General features: G+C 42.8%; 1 protein-coding gene across 2 annotated transcripts in view; it reads right to left on the bottom strand.

Annotated features, from left to right (window-relative positions):
- The window catches only part of brip1 (BRCA1 interacting helicase 1), a 90358-nt gene extending 77935 nt beyond the window's left edge, over positions 1-12423 (bottom strand). For both annotated transcript variants that reach the window (XM_069722745.1, XM_069722746.1), the window contains exons 1-7: positions 12201-12423; positions 11877-11984; positions 11160-11271; positions 10633-10854; positions 9875-10020; positions 8985-9122; positions 671-937 (exon numbers count right to left, since the gene is read on the bottom strand). In XM_069722745.1, the coding sequence (XP_069578846.1) occupies positions 671-937; positions 8985-9122; positions 9875-10020; positions 10633-10854; positions 11160-11271; positions 11877-11969 (978 nt within the window). In that variant the 5' untranslated portion in view covers positions 11970-11984; positions 12201-12423. The remainder of the gene's footprint in view (positions 1-670; positions 938-8984; positions 9123-9874; positions 10021-10632; positions 10855-11159; positions 11272-11876; positions 11985-12200) is intronic.
- Between the last annotated feature and the right edge of the window lie 8315 nt (positions 12424-20738).

Genomic DNA, 20738 nt, shown 5'->3' with positions numbered 1-20738 from the left:
GACAATTGCCGTGGGAGGCCAACACCTGCAGTGACAGTGTAATTGTCTTCATTATAGTCGGCGCCTCAACTTTAGCTCCATATACGAGGTTACAAGCGTCTCATGTCTCCAAATAAATCTTTTCAGTGTGTCAGAAAGTGTCTTCTGGACCAGTTGTGGATTTTATAGCAGAATTTGGTTTGGAGTTACCTGCAGAAAAACTACAAAAAAACTTCTCTCCACAGGACATGATGGAAGTGAAGTGACTGTGTGTGTTTGAAGGGCACAAATATATTTTTGATTTAAACCGTTTTAACACAATCTGTGCATTACATCCAACCATCAGTGATGTCATCAACCATCAGTGATGTCATCATCCATCAGTGATGTCATCGTTGGTTTGTGAACGTTATGAATCCTCTAGTTCAGATTCTGTCCGTCACCATCTTTGCTAGTTCGGAGCGGGTTGGAGCAGGAAGTGACCATATTTGGACGAGCTGGGAGGGGCGATATTGCAGATATATACTCTCGCAAATATTGCGGAGTTTGCTTGAATTTGCGTTAACTATTATGCTAGCAAGATCGCGAAAAAAGTGTGTGTGTGTGTGTGTGTGTGTGTGTGTGTGTGTGTGTGTGTGTGTGTGTGTGTGTGTGTGTGTGCGTGTGCGTGCGTGCGTGTGCGTGTCCTCACATCTTTGGCCTCCAGCAGCTCCTTGCACCGTTCGTTGCGGTTGAAGTGCGGCGCCACCTCTGGGTTGACGCAGGTGTGATCTCGGCTGGATAAGATGGTCATGGGCACACCGGTGTAGACGGTGCGCTGCAGCTCGTGGGCGATCTGAGTTATCTGTTTGTGCGTGCGAGTGCCGAAGAAGATCTTTGGGATCTTCTTTTTGCCATCTTTGTCCTTCCCACCGTCTTTGGTTGCCGCACACGGGCACTTGGAGCAGGCTTCAGGGGCCTGGATGGAGACAAACATCAGATCCTCTTAACGTGAGGGCATAAGATCAGGAGTTTCCATTAATTTCATAACATCCATCTTTTAACAGCGTGAACAAAAGATGGCTGGTGTTGTTGTTGGGCAGCTGGAAAACGGGTCTCATGCCAAGTTCATACTCCACAATATCAGCACAATAGAAGCCCGACCGGGACAATGAAGGGCGGCGGGACAGAAAACGAGGACAAGGGGAAACTGTGTTTCCATTTGTTGAGTCATGTTTCACGGTGATTACCAAAGTTATTTAGAGATATAAGTTCAGTGATGTGATGGGCTTCATGCTAAAGGTCACAGTTCTGTTGGCATTAACCTATGAACTAAGAAAGTAGATTCATTTTGAGATGACACTCAGTTCATGCTAATCATCAACCATCAGTGATGTCATCGTCCATCAGTGATGTCATCGTTGGTTTGTGAACGTTATGAATCCTCCAGTTCAGATTCTGTCCGTCACCATCTTTGCTAGTTCGGAGCAGTTCGGAGCAGGAAGTGACCATATTTGGACGAGCTGGGGGAGGAGCCAGAGGTGAATCTGACCGATCTGATCGGAAACCTGACGATACTACGTCCCGCCCACTGATAGCTGTAACCTGACTGCACCACAGGCCCGTCAATCAAACAGACACGCCCCCAAAAACAGGTCTTCTTGAATCTTCTTTTCTAATGAATGAGGGATTATTTTCAGATGGACCTCCAGAAAACTAAGAAGAAGGAGTGACTTTAGCTAACAACACCGAGAGAACTGATGGACACATTTTATTCACTTTGGATTTGATGAGAGAAGTTGAATGGGAGTCTATGGAGCCGGAGGCTTTTTGGAGACGACCTCTAGTGGCACTCGCTGGTATTGCAGCTGAAGACACTTCTGGATCTGAACCATTTTACAGACCTGAAGCTACGAACTCTTTTATATCCAGTCTGAGGTTCATGCATCCGGGATCAACCACTTCCTCCAGGTGGGATTGATTGTATCATGCTGTCTGATACCATCACGCTACGATAATGTTTTCTAAAGACTGACCAGCAGTGCTATTTATCTATAAAGCCACTCTTTAATTACAATATTCAATCTCATCTTCTTTCCTTCATGCTGGATTTCCACTGATGTGTTTCCGAGTTTTAAATAAATGTCCAATAAATCACTGTCTCGTGAAAAAGACAACAAATACAAATTCTCCTCTCCACCGTCACAATTATAGTCTTAATATCCGGGATGTTGAGCCTTTCAGAGTATTACTGTACGCTACACCTCAACACCGTCCTCCCCTCTCTGAATGGGCCTCCTGACACAGTGTCTTGTCTACTCTTTGAGAGAATTTGTATCCATACATACGGCGTCCTGTCACTCTGCACCGGGTGACCTTTCCTGGCTCTGAAAGATGATCAGCCACCATTGTGGCGGCCGAGAAAATCTAGCTGCTTCATAATTGGCCGTGCAGTGACGTGGAGGACTCTTGTTTTTCCCCCCGCTCACAGGTGAAGTGTAGCCGGCAACGCTTATGAAACTGATCCTGCTTATGTGTTGAGCTCTTTAAAGTGGTGGTACCAGCATACATTATCTAAGGATTGAATATCTCATTATCAATATTATCACTAGAAGCAGTATTTTTTCTTCATCACCCTGATCCACAATAAATATACATATATTAACCATAATTCACACTCATGTAGATTCTCTTCTTTTTTTTTAAACATATTGTCCATTTCAAATTAAAAGCTTAATTTCACTTCATTTACTCTCAATTTTCTATTTGTATAAGGAGAAACATTTCACGAGTCTTAACTGAGTGCAAACCTCAGTAATCAACCACCAAGTGCAGCTTTGGTTTAAAATACAAGGAGCAGTTTGTCACTGAGCTCAGTTGCTGAAGACATTAAAACACAATATGGGTGCGTGTACAACGCATTCATTTAGTGCATTATTTGGTTTCACTGCCACGGCTACATACACGGTGCTCTTTTATGATGATACACAATGGGATTATTTAATTATCTAGTGTTTGAGATTTTGAAAGCTGTTTGCACCAAGATAGTTGTCCTCTTATCTTTTGATAAATCTAATGAAAACAAATCTCTGATTATTTGCCTCTGGGTCCACAAGCTCCCGTTTAATTTCTTTCATGAAATACAAAGTCAAGCATTTTGTTCCACAAGTCATAATGGTGTCATTATTAAGTCATTCCTTCTGATTAGTTTTTTTGGGGAGACCTGAAAATAATTCAGTCATTTAATTTGATATTAGGCCAAAAAGAGAGGTATGTTTGGGGGAATGTCTGGTTTGATTGAGAGGTCTGGGCCCCAGTTAGGTTTCCTGCTATAGATGCACCACTTGCTCCTCCACAGCTCATCCAAATATGGTCATTTCTAGCTCCAAAAAACCAAGATGGTGACGGCCAAAGCTGAGGCCTCAAAAGCATCAGTTCATAAACCACAGTTCGTCGACACTGTTATGCAGAAACTTTGAATTTTGCAAAATTCACAGAATTTCTTTGCAATAAAAGTACAATAATAAATAATCTTCTGAACGTAATACAGATCAAATAAGCCTATCCTTCAAAAAACAAAAACAAAAAAAACATTTCTAACAGAAATAACATCTCATTTACAGTAAACAAGAATCTTCAATCTCCTCCATCATCTCTACCTGCTTTATCCTGAACTATCCTCTTCTCATTATCAAAACAAACTACATGCTGGTTGACTGGGAAAACAGAAAGACAGGAAATGACGGGGTTCATGAGAAATATAGTTTAATAATGAGCTTTTGGTTATAAGAATTAGGACAGGGAAAAGTATTGGTGGGCCCTGAGTGTTATACCTTTCTCTATGTATTCTATAACAGTCAAAGTCTGTTCTGTAAAGATGCGTCACATTTATAACCTTTGTTCCCCATGTTCTTTAAAGTTCAAAAATAAAAACAATTTAAATATTCCCTGATATTTCTGTGATGTGCAGTGTGCATATTTTGAGTCATAAGTCCTCAAAAGATGGTAATTGAAAGAAAAAGCACCTTTTTTTTCACTTTTTCGTCCTTGAAATTTTTGCCAATTTTAGCAAAACGGTTACATAAAACTTCCCAAATTGGATCATAATTTTTGAGAAAAGCCAACAAAAAAAAAACAGCAGTTTCATCGCAACTTCCTGGAGTCACAGGTTACTATCAAATAAATATAACTCATAATCCTGGCAAACATGTTTGACCCTAAATCCTTTACAAATTACCTGAATGATTCCTGGTAAGAATGAATGGTATGTGATGTTACGCATTGCAACTTATCATGGGGATCAGAAGGTAGCACTTCTGATGACAGACGAGCAGCTCCAGTTACCCGGCAGCTCAGATTTTCCAAGCATGTTTGCCCATCAAATATTACAATGTGTGATGGAGTGTAGGCCACAGAGAGCCCTTAGAGAGCCGCCTCTCAGAGTTAAGAGGGATAACGAGCCCTGAGCCCATGTGAAAAATAAACAGAGGTGCTGGAGGGCCCCAACACCAGTTCAAGTTACCTTTCTCCTCTGGAACAGTTACGCTCCGCAGCCTGGGCCCTGGGCCCGATCACCTTACCTGCTGCTGCCACATTAAATAGAGCCATCCAAATATCCTGCCCCAAGATGGCCAATAATTACTTATTCATTGGCAGGTGGGGGGAGGTGGGGAAGGGGGGTGGGCCGGGTCAGTGTAGAAGGGCTTGCTGATGAATAGAGGCCCTTGTCAAAAGCTGCAGCAGGAAACAGCTGACACAAGAGTATCCTTTTACGCGGCTGCCTCCCGAGATGCCAGGACAACAAGGTTTCAAGCCTGGCCCCACAGCCCGGAGCAGACACCCCCGAGAAAGGAATGCAGATAACTGGCAGAAAGGGGCAAGCGGGCCACAGCGCCGCTCGCACCATACCGGGCCTTTCAGCCCGTAGCGGTGCCAGTGGCGTCGCTGCTTGGGTGCCGCGGGCAACGAGAATGCCCCCTGTCTGTCAAACAACACGTTCTTATGAACACGGCGTTTACAGGTCCACCGGGGTGGACAGGTGTACTTCGGGTTGACTCGGTTTCTTCAGGTGTACTGAGTTTACTTACGGCAGGTATACTAAGTTTCCTCAGTGCACCTACACTGCCAGGTGTAAGTGTACGCAGCGGCTAAAGCTGTCTTGAATTGACAGAGCAGAGCTCAGTGGTGTCACTGAACACCTCCGAATATTCACAGGTAGGCTTCTGTTGCTCGACTCTCTGCCAACACCTGAAAGATGGAAATCTCACACTCCGGGGGGCCAGTTGGAGGCCACGTAGGGGCCGCAGGCAGTGAATCACTTGGGTATCACTGGCGCCTCTCACTGGACGCCAATTTGCTCCTCATTCCACAGCTTTGGAGGGCTTGGAATTCATTCCAATAAGGGTGGGCTTCAGTAGCCAATACCTCGGAAGACATGACACCCAACACCCCCTCCTCCCGATATGACCACACGGCGCAGGTAGGGGCCCTGGCAAATACCTGCCCTCTAAAGCACCTGTTTATCCCTCGGGCGCAGTAACCAGCAGGTGAACCCCATTCAATATTTATCCCCGTGGCTTTCACAGATCAGCGGCCCAGGCGAGGCAAACCCTCTTAATTAAAACTGGAGCTTGCTTCAAAGGGCCCCATTCAGGCCGTCAGTCAGCGCTCATGGGACAAAAGAGCCCGGGTCATGTAGCTGCAGGGAAACCAGAGACCAACGCGCTTTTTCGACTTCACTTTCCCTCCTACTCTTTTTCCACCTCCCACCATCTCAGGCTCTCTGTCCAAACCACACACCTGCGACAGGTTAAGATGCCGTTGTGAGAGTTTAAGCACCCCTGTGAGCTGTGCAACAGCGGTCTGAATCTCCATGATTGTGGGTAACCGGTTGTTCTTTGGGACCTGGACAGAACTCCCAAATGTGGATTATTCACCAGAAACCACATCATAATACCGTGAAGAACTCGGTGTTACTTGATGCACCAGGTTCAGTTGCTTCTGACTGCAGAGACAGGTTCACACAACAGGCTGCACTTTTTCATTACAGGACTAAAACCTTTAACTTACAGCAGATAAGTTTGATCATGAGGATTCACAAGAGTTTAATATTCCTTCTAAATACTCTCAAACATCAGTTTATTAGCTCCATCAAGCTACAACTAATACAACAGCTCTGCAATAAATCCAGATCGAAAACAAGTAGTGGACTAAGTGATGAGTGGATCCCCAGTAAACAGATAAAAAACTATTTTGATAACCAACAGGTTCCACTCTTTCCCCAAACAAAAATGTTAACCTTGCTTTGTACCATTTTCTCCAATGTGAAGGTTTTTGATGTTTACATGATACCTGACTGGGTTTTGGACCGACTGACAAATAAAATAAGAGCTCTGGAGAAAACATCTTTTTTTTTGTAAATATTAAATTGTGATATTTTTTTAAAACAGAAACTGATCAAAATAATCAACAGTGAACAGAATAATGCACAGCCCTAAATAAATGGATATATTTTGATAAAATTCATTTATCAGGGGACAAGCTATTTAATGGAAAACGGTCTTGTTCAAGTGTGCTAGGATTTCCCTTCCCAGTGACTAGTACTTATAACTGAAATATGAAATGTCAATAGGTTTTTATGGGATAAATATTTGAGGATGCTCCTCTACCTTTCCCATGATTGCAGACTCAGGCTTATGAGCCTAAAGGAAATGAAAGAAATCCAGTAAAATGTGGTTCTTATTCTGTAGAGCATTTGCATTTTGATATAGCACAGCATAGTGTATTAATCCCTACATGACACATCTGAACTAAAATACTTTATTTTACCATTGCGGTTCAATGTCTCATGAATTCAACACGCAGTTGAAACTTTAACCAAAGCCTTTGTCAATTTGATGGAGTACAGCCCCACCCAGTGGACACAGTGCAACCATCCCAGAACACAACTACTCCACTGACAGCAACCAAGAGGGGGTTAACAAATCTGTGTTTCTTTGGACCGTTTATCTCACAGTAGCGGGCAACGGACCTTTGAAACCTGTCCTATAACTGTAATCAAACCTGTCCTGTAACAGTATTGAAACCCGTCCTGTAACAGTATTGAAACCCGTCCTATAACAGTATTGAAACCCGTCCTGTAACAGTATTGAAACCCGTCCTATAACAGTATTGAAACCCGTCCTGTAACAGTATTGAAACCCGTCCTATAACAGTATTGAAACCCGTCCTGTAACAGTATTGAAAGTGATATGCACTCCCTGAAGATATGTTTATGGCAACTGTTCCCAAATGCTGGCTTCAGAAGAAACCCATAGTATGGATCTTTTTGTAGGTACTTCCAAATATAACCTTGTTTCCCAAAAAGTTGGGACACTGCATAAAATGTACGAAATAGAAAAGGAATTTTTTTTTTTTTTTGGGGGGGGGGGGGAATATATACTCATTTTGAATTTGATGCAACATGTTCCAAAACAGTTGTTCCAGGATCATGTTCACCACTGAGCTTCATCACCTCTTCTTTTAACAACACTGTAAATGTTTGGGAACTGAGGAGACTAGTTTCTGGAGTTTTGAAAGTGAAATGTCTTCCACCTGTTTCCTATTTTTTCTTTTGGTCTGTGATGCGTTTTCTTTGCGTCAACTTCTCTTCGCTTTCTTCATGATACAGCTCAGACAAACCGGTATCCTTATATGGAGAAATGGGGGCGTGGCAACATGCTAATTGCAGAGCACAGACACGTACCTGTCAATTAAGAGTGATTCTGATTTACCAACATACGCAATGTGGTGAAAACTAAACTGGCCGGTGGACACGTGTCATGAATCCCTCTGTGATTTTGCGTGCGCACTTGCTTTGTGCGCAAAGTGACAAAATTTCTACGCACATGTTAGTGAGTGTTTTTCAGAAGTGTTCCTGAGCCCATGCAGTGATTTCCACTCCAGAATAGTGTGTTTTTAATGCAGTGCTGCCTGAGGGCCCGAAGATCACCATCATCCAATATTGGTTTCCAGCCTTGTCCCTTGTGTTCAGGGATTTCTCCAGATTCTCTGAATCTTTTAATGATATTATGAACCGTAGACGATGAAATCCACTAATTCTTTGTAGTTTTACGTTGAGGAACATTATTCTTGGATTGTTGAACTATTTTCCAACACAGTCTTTCACACAGTGGTGAACCTCTCCCCATCTTCACTGCTGAGAGACTCTGCCTCTCTGAAATCATCTTTTTATACTCAATTATGTTACTGATCTGTTGCCACGGTAACCTGATTAGTTGTGAGATGGTCCACCAGGGTTTTTTTTTACACAACTTTTCCCATCTTTAGTTGACCCCATCACAACTTTTTGTGTTGCTACATCAAATTCAAAATGAGCCCATATTTTTAAATTTTTTTAATAAAATGTCTCAGTTTCAACATTTGACGTGTTGTCTTTGGTTTATTTTGAATGAAATATGGGTTTAAGTGATTTTTAAGTCATTCCATTCTGTTTTTGCGGTGGTGCAGTGGTTAGCATTGTCGCCTCACAGCAAAAAGGTTCTGGGTTCGAATCCGGTCCTGGGCCTTTCTGTGTGGAGTTTGCATGTTCTCTCTGTGCTTGCGTGGGTTCTCTCCGGGTTCTCCGGCTTCCTCCCAACACCCAAAAACATGCACCTAAGGTTAGTTGGTGCCGCGTTCGTGGCAGCCTGTTGCAGCAGCTCCCCCTCGGGATGCTGCTGTAGCGAAAGAATTTCCCCTCGGGGATTAATAGAGTACAATAAAATTAAATTAAAAAATTTTAAACAGCGTCCCAACTTGTATTTACACTCCATGGAAAAGAGGACTTACACCTCCCAACTACAGAAAGACAAAGATGAAAAATACTAACTAAACCATGCTCCAACAGTGCAGCACTGATCAGCTCTACAAGATACAGGTGATCAATAAGTGGTTGGATCACAATAGTTAGACCAGAGGTGACCCACAGTCACTGGCTGATATCTAAAATGTAAAAATGACAGACAGCACCGTGTGCGTGTACTCACGCAGCAGGAGGAGGACCGGCCAGCTGCCGGGCTGCTGCTCTCTGCTCTCCAGCTCCAAGGACCTGATGGTTGTTGTTCCAGCTGCGGCTCGTCATCGATGAAGATGACTCCGCGCTCCAGACGCTGCTTTTTACGGCTCTGAGGAACCAACAGAAAATGGATCCTTTACAAGACAGCTTGCTTATTATTAGTGCACAATATAGAGTGTGTAATATTTAGAGAGTAAGTTTGGTAATCTACCGGGTGTAAAAACATCAAATATTTCTATTTAAATTATTTGAGTGTACTTAGATCTTTTATATGTTTTGTGGACTTACATTATACTAAAGATTTTCACATAAACATGATTGTAGGCGATTATAGTAGAAGAGTATTTGCAGTGTCACAGTCTCTCGTTTTATTTAGTAGAAGAGGTTTGGAGATAATTCAGTGTAAGTGTAGTCATAAATTATAAATCTAGTTTTACTGTACTATGTTAAAGAATAAAAGACTTTAAGTCAAGCTAAACACCTAAAGTCTTTCATCTCCTTAACTTCGAATGGTCTGTCATCTGTCACCACTAATAAACTGCAAATTTACCGAGACCTCAAATAAAGGGAACTAAATTGTGTGTTTATTCCAATCCTGTTAAAAGGGAGTTTTTCCTCCCAGCTCTGACTCATGTGGAACTTATTAGACTTTTGGCCTCCTTATAATGTTTGATGGTTCTGTTGTTTGGACCTGAGATGACGTATGTTGCGTTTGCTGCTATATAAATAAACGTCAATTGAAATAAAAAAAATTTAAAAAACGACACGTACTGGTAGTCACGTCTTTGATGTCAAATGCACATACTAACCATATAAACTGAATATATGGTGAATTGAGTGTACATGAACCGTTGCAGCTACCTGGCTCTCCGCAGAGCGGATGCGTTTCCTGTCTGGCTGGAAGTCATCGTCTGTCTGGCAGTCGGAGCGGAGAGACGCCTGAAACTTCTCCGACAGACGAGAGGCAACAGAAGGCTTTCTGAGTGGCGACTCTTCGGGTGATGTCGCTGAAACACAGCAAGTAGGACGCATATGAAGGTTTGGAAGTCATACGTTTCCTCCGGTGAACAGTTTTATTTGGTGAGATGAGAGGAAGAGAACCGTACTGACTGTAAATGCGGATTATTTGTGTTAATAAATCGAGTTTTGTCTGAAAAGATTTACTTTATGACGCTAATACTTTCAGCACACACTCTGCTGACGACATTTATTGCAGAAAAATCACAGGAATTTTTAAAAATTGCAAACTCCCGCATATTTGTTTGAATTTGTGTTCATTTCTAGAGCGACTGTATACAGTATGTTTTTGTTGTTTTTGTTTACATCACCAACAACCAAGATTGAGAAGCAGAACTTAAGGCAGACACGTGTTGCTGATTTAAGAGGAGGCATGAAGATTTTGGACAATGTTTGTTAAGTACCTCTGTGGAAGAGTGTGGACAGCGGACCAGTCTGAAGACCTGCAGCTGTGAGCTGAATCCATACAAATCTATCTGCATAACAAACTTTGGTAAACTGAGCATTTTGACTTTGTTACCTCAAAGATAAACTCAACACCATAAAACGAGCAGTTATGCATGTTTTAAGTGGTACCCCGAGGATAAAAAAGGATCCCTCACCATGTTGAGGAGCTGGAGGCGGCGGCTGACTCGTCTGTTTGCAGGGTGACTCCGTGAGGTCCACAACGGCAGGTTCAGCTGCTGCTGCAGCCGCCGGTCCGCCAGCTTTGCTGTGGCACACACACTGGCAGGGCGTGAGGCCGTCCGGCTTCTTAAAGTCTCCACCGTTTTTATCTGACTGACTCTTGTCGTCCGCAGCATCTCCTCCCTCTTTCAGTTTAGCTGCAATCACAATAAAAGAGATGTAACCGTCAGTGCCGATGACCTCCAGTCAGCACATGGGGTCAGACATATGGACAAGAAAGGACCAGGACTCTTTATTTCAATTAGGAGTTAAGAAAATACCGGTGTCTCATGTCACTGTACAGATATTGTAAAAGTATATCAACCAGCCGGTTTAAATGTGGTACTCTATAAAAACTTAAAAGACTGAAAATGCTGCCTGTGAAAGACAGACTTCTGCAGTACTGAATCTGTCCACCCAGTAACCGACCGAGTCGCCATCGAACCAACCTGAGCACTCTCACCTTGCTGAGCTCTCTGCCAGCCCAGAGCGGAGCAGAGCAACGCCAAACTCTTCCCACTGCCCGTGGGACTCTCCAGCAAACAGTGCTGCCCGGAGTTCAACCCGCGTACGATCTGCAGACGAGACACAGATGCAGTCACACCGTCACGCCACCATTTAGTATCGCACAGTTTTACCCGTTTTATTCTGAAAGGGTATTTGTACCGTTTCCGTGCAATACTCTGAAAACAAACACGGGTTGCATCTACTTCCATACACACATTGGACAGTAAGTTACAAGTGCTTTTACAGACTAAATCACAGCGTACAATCTCCAGGTGCAAAGACATGCAGTTTAGGAGAGTCGAATATTCTGAATTACAAACGGGTGGGATTGTGGGTAGATTTCTGTCGTCATTAAGTTTTAGGCACTTTAGATCCAACAGGGAGACATGTGATCGGTCCCAAATTCATTCTGCAGCACGACACCGAATAAAAACATCCAGACGGAGTCGTAAAGATCCATGTTTGCAGAAGCAAACAAGATTTTTTACAATAGTATTTTTGTTTATCTTTAAACTTGGATCTTTGACGTGACTTCCTGTCTTCATAATCCAGATTCAGATTATTACTTTATTATTGTGAACAAGCCCATAACTCCCTATAACTCAAGATGGGCCCATGTTATGTGAATACACTGGACTGGCTGGTTTCAGGGGGAAGTGATTGAGTTCCTCACCGAGTTCATCATCGCCAGCTGGGACGGGTAAGCCTTGCAGGGGAAGTGGATCTTCACCCCGCCGATGGTGTACTCCACCGCGGATGCAGCCATGCTGCTTTCACCCTGCTTCAGAGAAATGGTCAAGGAAAGGTCCGATGAAACCCACATCAGCTCCACTGACAAAGAAAGTTCAGTACAAGAATAGCGCTCGTGTTTGTGACTGCAACTCTTTAACTACGAGTTTAAGGTGCTGTAACACACAACTAAACCGTTGTTGTGAACTTAATTAGGTTTACCTGACGTCATTTCCCACCTTTTTTCCTGTCTGACGTCGTCACCTACCTGAGACAGTCACTTGTTAGCTATCACCGAGCACGCGCTACCGCGAAGAGTTCCGCCGTTGCTTGGAGTCATCCCCGGTGTTCAGGGCTGAGCTGGTGACGCTGGACACGTAAACATGTCCTCACGGACTCGAGACAAACCAAACTGGCGACGACGAAGCTGTTCACGTTCACTGTGCTGCTGCCATGATTCTTCCCGCGCTCAACAATCACATGAGAGCACTTTACAGGAAACGGGCGCGTGTGGCAGTCACTTCCGGAAAAGAATTTCAAAATAAGATCTCTGCGACATGCCCAGACGTGTCGTGGCCACGAGCTGTATGTGTGTCGCGAGATAAACAGACCGACAGACAGACAGACCGACAGACAGACAGACAGACAGCATGCTTCGCGTTTATTTTGAATATCTAACGTGGCCCGCTTATTGCAGCAGCTTGACGTTTTGTAAAAACACAACGGAAGTGACGACAGTAACAAAACCTATACTCAACCACTGAGGAAAATTTGTCTCACATATTCAGTGGAACAAAGTCTGGACATTATCTTCAAGATACTTGATCACAAACAAACCAAGAAATGTCTGTTTCAAACTGTCTGTTTCTGGAACTGCTCTTATATCATTGTATTTTGAAAGGACTTTATCCATTATAGTCATCATATCCATTATATTCATCATATCCATTATATTCATCATATCCATTATATTCATCATATCCATTATAGTCATCATATCCATTATAGTCATCATATCCATTATATTCATCATATCCATTATAGTCATCATATCCATTATATTCATCATATCCATTATAGTCATCATATCCATTATATTCATCATATCCATTATAGTCATCATATCCATTATATTCATCATATCCATTATATTCATCATATCCATTATAGTCATCATATCCATTATAGTCATCATATCCATTATAGTCATCATATCCATTATATTCATCATATCCATTATATTCATCATATCCATTATAGTCATCATATCCATTATATTCATCATATCCATTATAGTCATCATATCCATTATATTCATCATATCCATTATAGTCATCATATCCATTATATTCATCATATTCATCATATCCATTATATTCATCATATCCATTATATTCATCATATCCATTATAGTCATCATATCCATTATATTCATCATATTCATCATATCCATTATATTCATCATATCCATTATAGTCATCATCATATCCATTCATCATATCCATTATATTCATCATATCCATTATATTCATCATATCCATTATATTCATCATATCCATTATATTCATCATATCCATTATAGTCATCATATCCATTATATTCATCATCATCATATCCATTATATTCATCATATCCATTATAGTCATCATATCCATTATATTCATCATATCATTATAGTCATCATATCCATTATAGTCATCATATCCATTATATTCATCATATCCATTATATTCATCATATCCATTATATTCATCATATCCATTATAGTCATCATATCCATTATATTCATCATATCCATTATAGTCATCATATCCATTATAGTCATCATATCCATTATAGTCATCATATCCATTATATTCATCATATCCATTATAGTCATCATATCCATTATATTCATCATATCCATTATAGTCATCATATCCATTATATTCATCATATCCATTATAGTCATCATATCCATTATATTCATCATATCCATTATATTCATCATATCCATTATATATTCATCATATCCATTATAGTCATCATATCCATTATATTCATATCTATTATAGTCATCATATCCATTATAGTCATCATATCATCATATACATTATATTCATCATATCATTATATTCATCATATATCTATTATATTCATCATATCCATTATAGTCATCATATCCATTATAGTCATCATATCCATTATATCATCATATTATATTCATCATTATATTCATCATATCCATTATAGTCATCATATCCATTATATTCATCATATCCATTATAGTCATCATATCCATTATAGTCATCATATACATTATATTCATCATATCCATTATATTCATCATATCCATTATAGTCATCATATCCATTATAGTCATCATATACATTATATTCATCATATCCATTATATTCATCATATCCATTATAGTCATTGTAACATTTTGTTTTACTGTACAAATATGTACTTTTTAGTTGATGTCAGGATGTCAGCAGGCAAAAGCAATACCACATCATAAATCTTTTGATAATATTGGCAAAATTCATTTTATAAATGAAATGTCACAATATATACAAACAATCCAACACTATTAACAACCCAAAAGCCTTAAATACTCTCAATATATGTAATTTTTTTAAATTCCCTAACCTGCTGAACTTGTTTATTCTATATTTTTTTATTCATTTTTGCTATTTCATTTTGTCATTTATTTATCTTATTTACCGTTGGCAGATATTATTGTTGTTAAATGTATATTATGTATGTATATTTCCTTATGTATTGTTGTATTTGTCCTGAAACATGCAATAAAGTTTGTTTAAAAAAGAAGACAGTAAACATGAGCCTGGGTTCCAGCTTTAAAGGACCATCCCAGTCTTTTACACAGATAAGTACACCTTCACCCCCATGCGACATTGAAGAGGCGTGTCAGCCAAGACAGCCCAGCAATGTCCAGCGCCTTCAGCATCTCAGGGCGGATCTCACAGGCCTCCTCGACAGGCACCGATGACCTTCAGACCACAACTCTTAGCTGCCGCGTCCACAATAGAGGCTTTGAACACGGTCCACTCGGTTTCCACGTCCCCAACCTCCCTCGGGATGTGAGAAGTTCTTCCGGGGGTGAGAGTTGAAGACCTCCTGGACAGGTTCCTCCACCAGACGTTCCCAGTTCACCCTCACTACACGTTTGGGTTTGCCAGGTCTTTCCAGCCGACTCCCATCTGATCCAACCAGGATCACCAGGTGGTGATCAGTTGACAGCTCTGATCCTCTCTTCACCTGAGTGTCCAAGACATCCGGCCCCAGATCAGATGATACGACTACAAAGTCAATCATTGATCAACTATATCTAGCTGGTACCGCTCCACCTCCTGCACCAGCTCCGGCTCTTTCCCTGCTAGCGAGGTGACATTCAACGTCCCTAGAGCTAGTCTATGCTGCCGGCGAACGGCTCGCCCGGGCCCCCGGCCCTGCTATTCATCGGGGGGTCTTTTTGAACCTGAGACCAGTTTGCCTCGGGAGACCCGACCAGGGGCTGATGCCCCGGACAACATAGCTCCTAGCATTACTGAGACACTCAAACCCCTCCACCACGTTAAGGTGGCGATTCGTGGAGGAGCATGGGGGTCGGGAACAGTGCACATGGACTGGCAGACTGGGGTGGAGGTTCCCATTGGTGGTGCTTCCCATTTTCCAAAAATGGGACCGGAGAGTTGCTCCAACTATCGGGGTATCCCACTACTCAGCCTCCCGGGCAAAGCTTATATCAGGCTGCTGGAAAGGACTCCGATTCTGTGGAACCTCAGATTCAAGAGGTGCAGTGCGGATACTGTCCCGTTCGTGGGACAGTGGACCAGATCTTTACCCTCACAGGACTACTGGAGGGTCCTGGGAGTTTAACCATCCAGTCTACATCTGTTTTGTGGACATGGAGAAGGCTTTCGGTCTCCTGTTTTTTTTTATGGGGGGTGCTGCAGGAGTACGGGGTGCCGGACCTGTTTCAACGGGCCATCTGGTCTCTACAACCGCAGTAGGAGCTGTGTTCATATTCTCAGCAATAAGTCAGACACGTTCCCGGTGGGCGTGGCCTCCGCCAGGGTTGTCCTTTCTCACTAGTCCTGTTTGTGACCTTCATGGACAGGTAGGTAGGTAGTTACTTTATTAATCCCAGAGGGGAATTTTTTTCTCTTCTCGCTACAGCAGCATACAGAAGCAATAAGATAATAATAGAATAATAGAAAAGCAATAAAATAGCAGTAAAAAATATAAAATATAAAATGCACAGTATATACAGTATATACAGTACAGTATATACAGTATCTATATATATTATATACAAACAACCAAGAAACACAGTCAACAGTGTTATTGTTATGTGATGGGTTTTGCCAGAGGTGAGTTATTGTACAGTCTTATTGCGGTCGGCAGGAATGATCTCCTGTATCTGGAATGATCTCCTGTATCAGGAATGATCTCCTGTATCAATGATCTACTGTATCAGGAATGATCTCCTGTATCAGGAATGATCTCCTGTATCTGGAATGATCTCCTGTATCAATGATCTACTGTATCAGGAATGATCTCCTGTATCTGGAATGATCTCCTGTATCTGGAATGATCTCCTGTATCAGGAATGATCTCCTATATCTGGAATGATCTCCTGTATCTGGAATGATCTCCTGTATCAGGAATGATCTCCTGTATCTGTCCTTGTGACAGCGGAGCTGGAGGAATCTTTTAGAGAAAGTGCTCCTCTGTCCCTGCAGCAGGTGGTGGAGAGGGTGGTCAGGATTATCCAATATGGACAATAGTTTGTTCAGCGTCCTCCTCTCCACCACCTTTTCCAGGCTGTCCAGTTTGTAGCCGATGATGGAGCCGGCCTTCTTAACCAGCTTGTTAAGTCTGTTGGTGTCTCCGGCTCCAATGCTGCTCCCCCAGCAGACCACAGTGAAGTACAAAGCACTGGCCACAACAGATGGTAGAACATCTCCAACATCTTGCTGCACACATTGAAGGATCGAAGTTTCCTCAAGAAAAAGAGTCGACTCATCACCTTCTTGTAGACAGCGTTGATGTTGGTCTTCCAGTTCAGTCTGTTGTCGATGGAGACACCAGGTACTTGTACTCCTCCACCATGTCCACCTCCTCTCCCAGAACTCTCAGCGGTTGTGGAGCCGTCGTCTTCCTCCTGAAGTCGACCACCATCTCTCTGGTCTTGGCCACGTTCAGGAGGAGGTGATTTCTACCCGCCCACTCCACAAAGTCCTCCTCTACTGCCCTGTACTCCTCCTCCCGTCCATCCCTTATACATCCTACCACTGCAGAGTCATCAGAGAACTTCTGCAGATGTCTTGACTCTGAGTTGTTCTGGAAGTCAGTGGTGTAGAAGGTGAACAGGAAGGGGTACAGAACAGTTCCCTGTAGAGCTCCAGTACCACTGACCACCGTATCAGACAGAACACTGCCCAGACGGACAAACTGTGGTCTGCCTGCCAGGTAGTCAGTGATCCAGGAGACGGTGGACGTGTCCACCCCCACCACCCGCAGCTTCTCACTCAGTAGCAGACAGGATATCTAGGAGCAGTCAGGGGGAGGAGCATGTCGGGTTTGGGGGTCTCGGGATTGCATTTCTGCTGTTTGCAGATGATGTGGTCCTGTTGGCCTCTTCAGACTCCCAGCATGCACTGGGGCGGTTTGCAGCCGAGTGTGAAGCGGCGGGGATGAGAGTCAGCACCCCCAAATCTGAGGCCATGGTGCTCTGCTGGAAACTGGTGGATTGATCCCTCCAGGTAGGGACGGAGCTCCTGCCTCAAGGGAAGGAGTTTAAGTATCTCGGGGTCTTGTTCACGAGTGAGGGGAGGATGGAGGGTGGAGGGTGGAGGATGGAGGATGGAGGATGGAGGGTGGACGGTGGAGGATGGAGGGTGGAGCGGGAGATCAACCGCCGGATCGGTGCGGCTGCAGCAGTTCAACAGGCGCTGCACCGTGTTGGTGAAGAGGAGCTGAGCTAGAAGGTGAAGCTCTCAGTTTACCGGTCGATCTGCGCTCCGTCTCTCCGATGGTCAGCAGCTCTCTGGGTCGTTACAGAAAGAACGAGGTCGCGGCTACAAGCGGCCGAAATGAGTTTCCTCTGTAGGAGGCCGGGCTCAGCATTAGAGATCGAGGAAGGAACTGGACATCAGGAGGGAACTTGGAGTTGAGGCGCTACTCCTTCATGTCGAAAGGAGTCAGCTGAGGTGGTTCAGCATCTGATCAGGATCCTCCTGGCCGCCTCCCTCTGGAGGTTTTCTGGACACGCCCAACTGGCAGGAGACCCCGGGGAAGACCCAGAACATCTGGAGGATCATATCTCCCAGCAGGTCTGAGAACGCCTCGGGATCCCCAGGATGAGCTGGAAGATGTTGAGAGGGAAGTCTGAGGTCAGCTTGCTGGCCTGCTGCCACCACGAACCAACCCCGGATAAGTGGTAGATGATGGATGGATGGAAGAACATCTTCAGTGTGTTTCCTTCTTGTCTTATCGTGCTATGAGGTTCTCAAAGCATGTTTTTTTAAATAAAGTGAAGGTTTTATAATGTGCGAGTTATTTAATGTGATGGCAAAAATACTGTTCCTCTCATGCCTCTAGTCTAGAGCATAGTAACAGGACGGTGATGAGGAGTGTACCAATGGAAAAACGTACCTGACAACATGACACTGTTTGATTAATAAATAAATAAATAAAGATGAAAGCATAAGGATGTGTAGAACTGGCAGCAATCAACAGTAACGTGAGAACACACAAGATGGCCAAAGAGATGAAATATGGCTTTCAGCATGAAAACTACAAATATTAACAAAATGGAGAGCAAACATCTGTGAGGTGTGATGTTGAAATATAGGAATCAAATGAGAGGGCAGAATTAAAGTACAACCTAACATGTCCTCAGCATGAGACATTATGGACGACTATGCTTTATAACTTTATCAGTGCAAAGACAAGCAGAAGGCGTAAGAACTAAAAATAAAACATTATCTACGTGCAAAGCATTGCCGTCATTTTACTTCAGAGAGCACTTTTATTTAAATAGGTTCATTTCCAGATAACTGTTTATCACATTTACACTGTACACATGCATGTTTGCTGTGAGTGCAGCAATCTAAATCAGGGATGAGTACATGAGACAAAGATCTAGAAGAATTCTCAAAAATAGTATATAAAAATCAGAAGCGGAGTATCAGACTGTGTTTGCAGAGAGATGTGCCAAACGTGATCATGATCATTCCTTTAACGTTGTACAATAGTTGTTTTTTTTAACCAATTCATAATGCTACAAATTCCTGTGAAATAGAAATTGCACTTTGCTCAGTGAAAATACATCATCATGTAACAAAGTTTTACCAAAGATGGAGACATCTGTGTTTCCTGTGTCGTGGTCGTCATTCTGACAGCGAATATTCATCATCATAACATCATAACAACACCAGAGGCAGAAGAGGGAAAACTCCACTCAGCTTCATGAGGATTCCCTTTCAACCAGATTTGTCATCAGACAGACTCCATTTACTGTTTTCACGTCGTCCTTTCCAAGCTGCATTGTTTTAAAAAAAAAAACCTCCCTTCTCGAAGACGATTAAGTTCACCAAAGTAGTGCAAAAACATTCTTAGAAAGTCCATGCAGAGTGTATTTACTCACAAATAAGCCGTGTGCACACATCGGTAACGATACAACTGCAGCTGCAGCAGGAGGGATGATTGGCTCGCTAAAGAAAGCTCTCAACCATCCTCCACAAAACACAACCAGCAGTTTACATCCTGTCGCAAAGGAGATGAAACACGGTGGCGGGACAGACCGGCGGACCGAGACGGTCCCCTCGCTGCAGGATGGAGGATGACATCACTGACACAGTGGAGGTCTGGCAACACAAACATAATCCTTGATGGTGGTTGTAAACATTGGTTTGTATTCAGTCTTAGAGCCACCTGGATGTTGAGCTCACGCCGAGGGAGAGATCCATCACTTCACAAACACACATACCGACATCTGCAGCTGCAGAGCGCTGCTGAAAGGCATTCTGGGAAACTTACAGAAACAACACACTACAACAATGAAAGTTAATGATGCACTGTGCAATTAAAAGTTAAAAACACCTTCAGTTATTAGAAACCTCAGAGGGGGGCTGACATGAAATGTCTAATGTGTACTTTTAAAAGGAAAACATGTCACTGACACGCATTACATACAGTATATTTATAAGTCAATATACACAATGTAGTAGCTTACTGGTTTGTGACTGTAGCAGCACCTTCAGTTTAATTTCAAGACAAATCTCCAGTGATTAAATAAAACAACACATAAATATGTTTAAACACAGGGTGTGCACACAATGGTGAGGAGTGAAAGGAGATGACTGCTACGGTGGAGCTCATCTAAAAAGGGATTCGGATGTTTCATCATCATACAATAAAAGAATTTATAAAAAATATATATTTGTTTTAAACGAACAGTTCAACTTACTTCTCAACACTCAAGCTATAAAATTCATAATATTTACACCGGCAACGTTGGTCGTACCCGTTTCTTTCAGGCGTCGCCAGACACGGAGATGAAGTAACACACAGTTAGTCAGCATTTCAGGAGGGGATTTAAGAAACAGACACAAAACGAGGATTTCTCAAAACAAAGTGTTTTCAAGTTAGGACTGTACGAATGCTGAGCAACGAGACGAGTCTCAATGCAGCCGTGATGATGGAGAGCTGCAGACACGAGGACCAGGAAACCACAGGGAAGAGGTTGACAGTGGGAGGCAGCAGGTCGGTGTGTGTGTGTGTGTGTGTGTGTGTG

Source organism: Brachyistius frenatus, unplaced genomic scaffold (genome assembly GCF_029030835.1).
Source record: "Brachyistius frenatus isolate BFR_SWC_R1_liver_20210118 unplaced genomic scaffold, ASM2903083v1 Contig_303, whole genome shotgun sequence".
In the NCBI taxonomy this organism is placed as follows: Eukaryota; Metazoa; Chordata; class Actinopteri; family Embiotocidae; genus Brachyistius; species Brachyistius frenatus.
This window is presented reverse-complemented; position numbering and strand designations above follow the sequence as displayed.